At 43.6% G+C, this 11,087-nt stretch overlaps 1 protein-coding gene across 1 annotated transcript; it reads right to left on the bottom strand.

Moving 5' to 3' along the window:
- Window positions 1-3,225: 3,225 nt before the first annotated feature.
- On the bottom strand, window positions 3,226-4,344 carry LOC311114473 (neurogenic differentiation factor 4-like; the record flags this gene model as incomplete). The annotated part of the gene is made up of 1 exon (XM_084189718.1): window positions 3,226-4,344. The coding sequence occupies one exon, from the start codon at window positions 4,342-4,344 to the stop codon at window positions 3,226-3,228; it is 1,119 nt and encodes a 372-aa protein (XP_084045844.1).
- Between the last annotated feature and the right edge of the window lie 6,743 nt (window positions 4,345-11,087).

Raw genomic sequence — 11,087 nt, 5'->3', positions numbered from 1 at the left:
CCATCTAGCTGGCCCCTATGGATCAGGATCTCTCATTTTAGTGGGAGAGGCTGTTGTTTGACCAGTGGATTAGTAATGCTGTGCTCTGAGAGACAAAAACAACAGATAGAGAGGTTCAGACAGCACTTTGCTGATCCATTCTCTACATCATCCAGTCACTCTTTTTCTATTGCTCACTTTTCCCCCTTTTTTTAATCGCAACTGAAATGGAATATTGCCTGCTCTGTTGAGTAAAGATGGATTCAAAATTCTGTGTTGTTGATAATGTGACTCCAATGTTCAAAATACCCCAGATGCTGTATATCGTCAATTATGCATTTATTCTATTTTATCTTTATTTTACCAGGCAGGTCAGTTAAGAACATATTCTTATTTACAATGAGGGGCATGGACATACATAGGGCAGATTTCTCCCAGTGCCTGCATAATTATAAGATGTAGGTGGCCCTGGCCCTGTGCACATCAGTCCATGTCTGTGGATTGAATTGCGTCACAGATGACAATGACATATGCACTGTCCCATGGGACTGACTGACTGACTGACTAGCCACAGGTCGCTGTCTGCTGCCCACACGCTGGCCAAGATGGCATTTTATATACGGTAAAAACCTTTTTGGCACTTCCTTGCTCTATCTGTCTCTCTATCACCTCTGACCTTTAACACTTTTCCTAATCTTTTTAAAACATTAAAACATAATGTTTCGGAAATTGCTATCTGATATTTAATAAATATCTCCTTCTCTACTATTTCATTTATTTCAGAAGGATAATCCACATTCCCTTCCCCCACCACTTAACAAACACGCCATAGCAAATATAGCAATGGCACAAAGCAGTAGCAACACACCAGACATCAACTCTTCCAGCACCTTCTCCCTGGCCAACGTGTGTGTGTGTGTTTGTGTGGAGCTATGTGCCATTCCTATGCCCAGGCTGAGAGATGAGGAGAGAAAAAAAGGAAAGGAAACACTTGTGAATGGATAGAGCAAGGACCTCATTCACCTCTGCTCTCTCACACCCTGCATCCCTATTTCTCTCCCTCACTTTTTCTTCCCCGCTCACTCTCGTTCTCCCACTCTCTTTCCCTCTCTCCAATTTGTCCCCAGCTGTCCGTCAACCCCCCGTTGTTCTCCCAGCTGTCTTTCATATCGGAACGAGAAGCGCCACAACAATACAGGTCAGGGGTCAAGAGAAAGAACAGGCTGCACTTACAATGGACCAGTGGTGCCCACTAAAACAATCGTTCCCTTTTTCTCCCTCCCTGGCTTTTCTCTCATGCTGCAGGGACTGGAGGGACTGGAAAAGACACAAGCCTAAGGAGAGGTGGATGAGGAGGGGATGAGGTGAGAGGGAGAGCTTTTGTTTTGGACAACAGCCACAGAGGCTCCTTCCTCTTTATTTCCATTGGCTAAAGGACCACAATGGTAAACATAGACTCACACACTCTTTCTCTTGCTCTCAGCTCTCCATCTTTGCACGCTGTCACCCTGCCCTTTGTCTGTCTGAAGAACCATCATATTCTACTATGTCAACACGGTGCTGAAACAAATCCTTGTTGCCAGAGTCAAACTTAAACTTTTGTTGTTTGTCGAGTGATATACATTGTGTTGGAACTTTACCTGAATTTGAGCAGCAGTGCTGGTAATGGGTGTCAGAAAAATAATTTTAGTTGGGCTTCAGTTTACTTTTTTAAATGTTATATTAATGTTATATACAGTATATACATGTTTTACCGCAATATTACCAAATAGATCCCAGAGTGATGAATGAGTGGCTTTTTTAATCTTAGACTTTTATAAATACAGTTTGTAATAAGTTTTGATTAAGATGTTTACTAAGCTTGGATTTGGTCCAAACATGTTTTGGCATGAGGTGTATAGGAGAATGTATCATGGGGAGAGAGAGAAAGGCTTCCATGACAGTCACTTGTTCCCCAGGCCTGTTTTCCCATGGCCCAGTGGCCCAGTGTGCCCCTTCCTGACCTGGCAGATGCAGGGAAACCCTGTAGCACAGCCCAGGAATGACATCACACACATCTCCATCAACATTAACCACAGGACCCCATTATCAAAACAAGCATTGTCTTTTAGTTTATCAGCTGAATGTAAATCAATTGTCTATATTATATACTGAACAAAAATATAAACACAACATGTAAAGTGTTGGTCCCATGTTTCATGAGCTGATATAAAAGATCCCAGAAATCCACTGGTCCACTGGTAATGTAACTACCCATATCCAATGGCACTATGGAGTAAACTATGTACAGCTGAAACTGATATACTCTATCTGGTAGCCTATATCTGATGTGTTCATTTGAGTGAAAAGACAATGGCAAAATGTGTTGCTTCAGAAATAGTATATAATATAAGAATATTTATTCAATTAAGTGCGAAACAGCTAAATATTTACAAAAACAGTATGACAAAGTAGTGACGGACTCCACAAGAGACAAAATCCTGAAACATACTTGAAATGCTTCATTAGTAAAGTCGCCAGTGACTGAAAAACTATATACCAAGAAGACACTAAAACAAAAACAGTGCTGAGAAAATTGCAAAAATTAACATAGACAATAGTTATTCAAATAAATATTAAATACGGATATAAATTAAATGCATTTCTGTTCATATGGCTAAAAGGATGCTGGCTACAGTATGGGCCTCAGTGCAGAAGTTTAAGTAAATGAGTGTAGAACAACATTGTGTGAAACATTTTCTCTCCATCCTCAAGCACACAAGAGAGGACTTTCTTTCAACCCAAGTACCCTTGTGTTTTAGTAAGAAATATCCCTGGTCATGAATGTCTGTGACAGTGTGCAGTGCTTATACCTGGATATCTGATTTGGTAAAATAGTATAGCTACATATAATAGGAACTGAGGGAAGACTTATACAGACCGAAAAAAATTATGACAATACAAATAATGTCAACACAAATAATAAACAACAATGAGAATAAATTAATAATACAATTAAGGGTGCATCTTTATCTCTTCAATAGTTCATTATGATCAGGTAGGTTGAGTTTAGTTGAGTCTCTCTCTCAGAGCATTCCATGCTCTCCCAGAGTAGGATACCAGACAGTGTAAACGTCATATCATTGTCTATCTACACAGTCATTCATAGAGCCACGGGCCTATGCATGTGCAGAAGGGTTGGAGGACCAGAGGCAGGGCTGTGTATGGATCTCTCCCCTGCCTGGCCAACCAACTTCACTTTCCCCTTCACTCACTGTAGATAGTACCCATCTGTGAGGCGACCATGTGTGGTGGAGGGAAGGAGTCGAAGGCCTGGATGTCTAGGGGCAATTCGTAGCGCGAGGCCTGGAAGAGGTGGCCCTGAGGCCCTGGCAGCCCGGCCAGGGAGGAGGGGGGGTAGTGGGGTAGGGACGAGAGGTAATGGGCAGGGTGGGAGGGGTAGTTCCTCTCAGCCTCGTGGGGGGAGGGTTCCTGCTTCAGGGCAAAGTTGCCACTGATGCTGAGGGGGGGCGTGAGGGGCCCGTCGTAAGGGGGAGTGCCATTGCTACTACACTCATTAGGGGAAGGGTGCTTCTCGTAGGGCCCTCCCTCGAAGCTCTTCATATGGAGGAGGTGGGAGGCCTCCAGGGACCCGTAGGGGGGGCTAGGCAGGCCCGGAGAGGGGTAGTGACCACTCAGGGGGTGATGGCCACCAGGCTGCCGTGCTACACCACTAACAACTCCTGGAGCTCCTCCAAAGGGCTTGTCATCCAGCTTGTTGATCATCATGGGGGAAGAAGGCCCCAGCTGGAGACACCCAGCCACCAGGTTGCTAGTGGGCTGGGACAGGCCTTTACACAGCATCTCTGTGAAGCCGTGGCTTTCTGGGGACTGACCACTCTCCAGCACCTCAGACAGGGCCCAGATGTAGTTGCGGGCCAGCCGCAGGGTCTCAATCTTGGACAGTTTCTGGGTCTTGGCGGCGCAGGGCATGACCTTGCGTAACACATCTAACGCGTCGTTCAGCCCATGCATGCGGGAGCGCTCACGGGCATTGGCCTTGGTGCGTCTCGCCTTGAATCTCTCCTGTCTGCCTCTGGCCATCTTCTTCTTCTTGGGCCCCCTCCGTTTGGGCGCCTTGTTCTCTCCATCCATTCCGGTCTCCTCGTCATCATCATTATAATTGTCTTCCTCCTCCTGATCCTCCATGTCTTCGCTGCCCAGCTCTATGCTCCCACAGCCTCCTGGGCCCAGGCCGTAGCGCCCGCCCATCTCTGGACCTCTCTCTCCATCCTGGGAGCTCAGGTCCTCCTCTAGCCAGGCCAGGGAACTGACCAGCTCAGGCATGTCTCCTCCTCCAGGCTTACCAAATCGTTTGGTCATCATTGTGATCTGAGGAAAACAAAACACATTTGGTCAAGCTCATGAATCAGCTGTTTTATTTTTCTTCATTGTTTGCAATTGGAATTGGTCGACCTATCTCTTTAACTTAATTCCCAGTAAACTGTTTGCCTATACATAGACAAGAGAGTATAATTTCAGCACTGTCATGTGGACAGCGCACACTGGCAGGGACAGCTCATTTTCCATTCCAACAGAATGGATGAACATTTTACCAGATACAGAACATCTCTCAACTCTGACAGCAAAAACAACTTATTCAAATTGAAAATAGCACTATCTATGCAGAATAATTTCCTTCCTTTGTAGGACGATCTAATGTGAGAAACTTTGGGGATAAACTCGGTGGTTCCCTGCTGTTTATGCCATGGTGGTTTTGGAGATGCTGTCAATCTGGGACATGGCGGGATTTAATCTGGTTATAAAACCCTCAGATTAAATTGAGGGTAGTCTACAGAGCCAAGTCAACAAACACGGTAACAACCGGACCAAATATCTCCTGCATCAACAGTTAAATTTGATTTGCTGAGTGGAATCAGTACCGTTTTAAATCCAATTTTGAGTGGAATTGTATCGAAAATGCCACAATAGATTGATATCTGAGTCCGAAGGATAAAAAACGTTCAATGGGGACTCGGGTGAACTTTCCTAAACACACCAACAACCAAATAAATCTATTTCTAAGGACACACAAAATTGTTCTACAACTAAGTCGTCCTAGTTAGTGATTGTGAAGTCGTGCGAAAAAGTAGCACAGTTTACTATAGGCCTATAAATCATGAATAGCAACAGTGTATTACGCACAGACTCAACTCTGTCTAGACTGTATGATTAACAAACAATTATAACTGTATTTGACACTGACAATAGTATTGAATATGGTACAATACAAACCATATAATCTATATTTATAACAGTCTATATCAGGTTAATACATAAAGATAGTGGTATCACGCTTTCTTGTTGATACAATACCATAATGCATTATAGTTGTTTGGTGGCATTGGCATAAGCCTATTATGAAGAATGCCATCGTCATCAATTGCCTTTCCTGTTATAGAAAATATATATATTTTTTTTATTATCGAATATTAAGGCAGTTTACAGTTGTTTGTTTCTGTTGGCACGCATTGCAGAAATATGCATAGGCCTATGGGTTGATCCTCTATGACGAATACTAAATGATCTGAAATAGAATCACATGAAATGCAATTATTTTATTAACATAAAATCAAAACACACCTGTTTATGTACACAACTCGCTCTTCCAAACTTGTCAGACGTCCGGCTAACTTCCAAAGTCCCAGTACCAAGCAAAATGACTTTATAGACAATCCTCAACTGATGCCGTTTCTCTCTGTTGCGCAGTGTCACAGTCCTTTCCAAGTTCCTTTTCGTTCCCTCAGTTATACAATCAGTGCGCGTGGGACTTTCATCTCGGACTGGCATGAATATGTCTGAGTTTAGCCTTTAGGAGGTGGACTGGCCACTCCCACGAGTGTCCCACCCATAACATTAATCTTATCCAAAGGCGTGTGGCGGGCTCGTGGCCAAAGTGTCTCGTCCAAACAACCGCACATGCATCACCAATCTTTGTGTGTGTGTGCGTGCGTCTGAGAGAGAGAGAGAGAGAGAGAGAGAGAGAGAGAGAGAGAGAGAGAGAGATTGCGCAAATGTCCACAATTCCATAATTATTTCATACAATATTGTGTCCACAATTGTCCATAACAACCTATGTCATACATTATTTTAATTGAAATAGGCAACCATGAGATGTATTAAGCAATTCAATTTTGAAGCTGCCTTTCCAAATGTGAGAGGCCTATATGCTACAGTTGTTCCATAACCCAATTTGTATACAAAATGTTTACGTTTCCTTAACAATTTTGATGTTCATTCTGCACAACACTTAGATTATTAATTTTCGTTAATGCTTGGATGATCATTGGTTGGAATCATATCCATGATTACCAAAGCGCGCATTTTTGAAATGTTAGTTATGCATATTCTGAAGAAGGGACGCTCCTTCATCGCGTTAGGTGTAAGTGATTTTGACAGCTTGGTGTGGTAAGATTAGGTGTATGCGTTGTTCACCCGTCCATTAATTTGCTTCTTCTGATTATTAGCCTCATATACCCTACTCCCCAGTCTCTGCGCCCAAGAACAGTTGAATGAGTCAAGCAGCAAATACGTTTATCTGATTAAAACCGGTTGGGGCGCCGGAATGCTCTGGGAATATACAGTATCTATTTTTAAATAATAGTTGGGTTGGAATTGTATCATCATTATATTAAACTAAAATGTGTAAAGCGAAAGTAGATTTGATATACAACTCAAGACTAAATCATATCTGACAAAAAATAATTTATTCGTTTGCGAAATACAAATAATTTCCAAGTTTAATTGTGGATGCTTTGAGATGGAGTAAAATGGATGGTGTTTCAAAGTTAATTGTTTCAACCGATAGTTTAAAGGGTATTTTAGGTTTAATATAACTTGTTTTTAAAAACACTTTAAACACTTAAAACTGTTTGCACACATTAAATGATGTAAATGTAATTATTCCATTATTCCTACCCCTCCATAGACTGGCTGACGCTACCGTGACACAGCGCAGGGAAAGTTGTGACACACTGTTCTGGACAGGAGGCTGCTTGTTAAATAAATATTCGCTCTGAAATTGTGTGACAGGTTTGATTGGTTCTCTCAAAACTTTTTTTCATCTGGGGTTTAGACCACACATTGTTTGGATTTGAAAATCCAACCGTTGTAACGGAAGGGGGTGGCTCTGCATGTGGGTATTTGAGTGAGAAAGACACAGAGGAGAGCCAACCAGTTAAAGCACAGCCTCCTTCATTATCGAGGCATTGTGCCAACATCAAAGAGTAATTCCAGACTCTGAAGTCAGGAAGAGAGTGAGGTGTTAGCCAGACTAACATTTACCATAATTTAGTTCCGTTCCTTACCTTTTTCCAATTTCACAACAAATGCCAAGGCATAACAAACACAACATATGTGATGTCCCAGTGCATGGTGCAGGGCGAGCCTCGACACAGTAGGGGCTCTATTGTGGTCAGATGCTATTGACAGCCGGGGCTTGCGGCGCACGTGCCCCCGCATTGATCCTATGGTGCTTGCAACTGTGCTCTTGGGCTTTCTTGCACTCTCTCTCTCTCTCTCTCATCGAAAAACCTACATCGGCCTACATCTCAGTTACATCTCCTTTTGGTCTTTAGCTCATAGATATAAATATAACATATTGCAGCATCATTGAGTAAAATTTGCATTTTAAAATCCTATGACACTAAGTTGCTGGGCTAGGCTGTAGGACTCTCTAGATCATTGTAGGAACAGATGGTCAGATATAAAAACGGAAGAGGGGGTGCATCTGTTGCTTGTGTGTTCACACGTCACTTGCCTGCCTCACTTGATATCTCGACATCCATACCCACGTGGCCTTTTCATTCCTCATCAGCGCATTGCACATGTGGGCGTGTGGATGGAGTAGGGACGGTTTGGTTTTTATGTGTGTGCGCGCTTCGTGCAAATGAGTGTGTGTGCATGGCATTGTCCAATGTGGAAACCAGAAGTAGTCGTGTGTGTCAACAGTTTGTGCAGCCAGACCCAGTGTCTTCTATGTGCAGCCCCCTGCTCCCACTTAGCTCCATAGTCCCCAGGTAACTCCTGTCCCCCGCAATCTCTACCTCCCCTGAGTCCATGCCAGTCCTCATCACACCTGCAGCCTGCTCTGGGAATAGTAGCTCTGGGAATGCTGAATAGTAGTGCTGCCTAGCTTCCCACAGTCGTCCCCAGTGTCCCTAATGACAGACTAAGGGGGAACTTGGGAATTGTGTTCTTCCTGCCTGCTTCAATTCTGTGACTAAAATATCCAGTTTGACAAATATCACTAGAATATTTGTTTAATTAGGTGATTCCGCCAATATTAACAAGTGCCCCACTCACGTGGGTAAGGAAACAAGCTTTGATGGTTTGGGGGTTTTAGTAGGTTTTTAAATGCTGCTTTTGTTGTTATGATTGTTGTTATTGCCCCCCCACCCCCCCACCCCCCACCCCCCTCCTCTTTTAACACAAAAACCCCTGCCACAAGTGAGTTGTCTCTCGCTCCTGCCCCATGGGATGGATTTAGAGGGGAACGGGGGGATTCTACGCTACTCTGACAGATGGGTCTCTCTCTCCCTCTCCATCGCTCGCTAAAACACAGACACACACTGGCACACCGAGACAGCACAAATACAATAGGAATTAAAGCCGTGCACACATGCTCCCTCGGCCGGGCTGAAAGCTGAGCCCCTTGTAGTAATCATAAAAGGATGGAGGGAGCGTGGATGTGTGCGAAGGGAGGGGTGTGTTTGGAAGGGGGATGGGGGAGGAGGGGGGAGTGTTGTGTGCTTGTTTTTAACTCGAATGAAACGTTTGCCTTATTTGCCTGTTTCAAATCTTTTTGATTCAAGATACATTTTCCTTGCAATGGACCTCTCCATTTTCGTCACAAAGCATATTTGAAGTTGGACCGTTTCAAGTGACAAGTTTTACCCCTCACACTGTTTACTCCTCTCCCTGTTTACTCCTCTCCCTGTGTCTTCCATCTGTATGTCTTTGTTTTCTTGTCTGTTTATCTGTCTCTGTATAGTAAATGTGTGTGTCCCATAAAATCGAGTCCCCCTCAGCTTTCTCTATTAGCTGTTGACTGAGGCTGAATATACATACAGACTATCCTGGGGGAGAGACTAAGCCCCACTGAATGTGCCTTACACATGGGGAGACATGCATGCACACACACACTGTACGACTGTGGACTTTTGACGTCTACATGCTCTCTTTATTATTGCAATCCCAGTGTCCCCTCAGGGAAATCGAAGAAGGCGAATAAAGAGGCCAGAAGTAGAATGAAAAGGGAGCTCCTGCCTCCTGTTCCCGGACAGGGAGGATGGGAATGAGACTGAGTCTGTCTCCATATGTAAATCAAACCAATATTATATATGGAGATCTGCCGCCTAATTGGAGGCATACAATTGGCCATTACCACGCTATGCCACCTGCTGCCAATGGGCCTGCAGCCCCTCTAAACATGCTGCAGCACCTCGGCAGTAGAGACTTCGTGTGATGGATGCAGAATCAAATGGACATGCATGTACTGTACTGTACTGTAAATAGACATTTCTCAAACCATAAAATCTTAGATTTAGGTAAGAGTTAGATGGATTGATTTCAGGAGTCAAACTTTAAGTCAACAGGTTGCAAGGAGTGTTTCCTTATATACAAAGTCGGCTTGATGAGATTTTTAGCAGGTGGGGCACAGACTGAGCCTTTTACAATTCCTCGAAGGCAGCCAATGGATTAAAATCACACTAAAGTGGCCAATATAAAGAATGGGGAATCTGCCTTGTGGCGTCTACATCTAACAGTGGAGATAGAGAGCTATTAAACAAAGGTGACAGTAGTTTCATATTCAGTTCTCTAAAGACACTACAACCTCCATTCCATCTACCCTCTGAGTGTCAACACTGTATTTGGGAGTCCTGGGAGATGGGGGGGGGGGGGGGGGGGGGGTCCATCTGCCATGCTAGTGGTCCTGGGGGAGTCAGGCATATCCCAAGGGGGTTTTGGGAGCGAGGGAGCAGGAGGGAGAGAGCGAGGGGCCTGAATAGATTACACCAATCCACTAATCAAGGGCGGTAATCTTTGTGTCTCTCACACTAAACAGTGTTAGGGAACAGTCCCACTGCTCCAGACAGAGCGATAGCATTAGGAGGAATAGGGAGATTCAGGTATCATCTATAAAATGAATCTAACAACAGAGATTTCTTCTTCTGACATTTGTTTTTTGAATGAGAATAATAAATAGGTGTGATTGGCAAGGAGCTATAGAGTGTGTCTGTGATCAGGTGTTTGTGTCCCACAAGTGGCCCCACTGATTCCCTGTGTGACTATTATGCAAATACAGCAGCATCCAGGCATGCCAGCAGCCTGAATTAGTCCAATGGATGAAACGTGCTTTTAATCAAATTAGATTACCATATTGATTTGATCATTTTACTGATTTATTGTGTAAAAACTTAGGTGAAATTGATTGATACTTGATATGCAAAAAAAAAAAGGTCATTTACGGCAAAGGAAATTGAGATGGTAAATGTTTTACTTTCTGTGGATTTCCACCAAAAACTTTTATCAGTCCCAGGAATCAGGCATATAATCTCTTCACAAAATGATTACAATAGATTGACTTTGTCCCATGCCAATCACATTCATATAGAGTAACCATCTTCAGCACTTTTTTATTTCTAAAAGGACTTTGTCACACTATCAGTGGCAACCAAATTCAGCTGTAAAGTGTCTTATCTAATGTAAAAACTAAAAGTGATAATAGTGTGTTAAACTCATAAAAGACAAGCAGCGCAAAATAAAAGAATCAAGTTGCCTCTAGAGTCATGGTCCCTCGTCATGCTGGTTTTGATGTTGGGCAACCTATCTGAGTCTGGATTGAAGCTTTCTGAGTGGGTAAAGCTGTACAGGCCTAGGGATGAGATGCTTAATGATGGAAATGAACTGATCCTCCAGGGCAAAAGGCTCTTCAGCATCATGGATTAAACACCTCATCTACCTCCTGCAGTCTAAGTATTGGCAGGGCCTGTGCTGCCTCCAGCCCTCTAAGCTCCCGGTCCCCTCAACTTATTGTTTAGTTCGCCCCAGTCAATATTAAGCTTGGC

This window comes from Coregonus lavaretus (genome assembly GCF_964263955.1).
Source record: "Coregonus lavaretus genome assembly, contig: HAP1_SCAFFOLD_2690, whole genome shotgun sequence".
NCBI lineage: Eukaryota > Metazoa > Chordata > Actinopteri > Salmoniformes > Salmonidae > Coregonus > Coregonus lavaretus.
The sequence above is the reverse complement of the archived record's forward strand: the minus strand, read 5'-3'. Positions and strand labels throughout refer to the sequence as shown.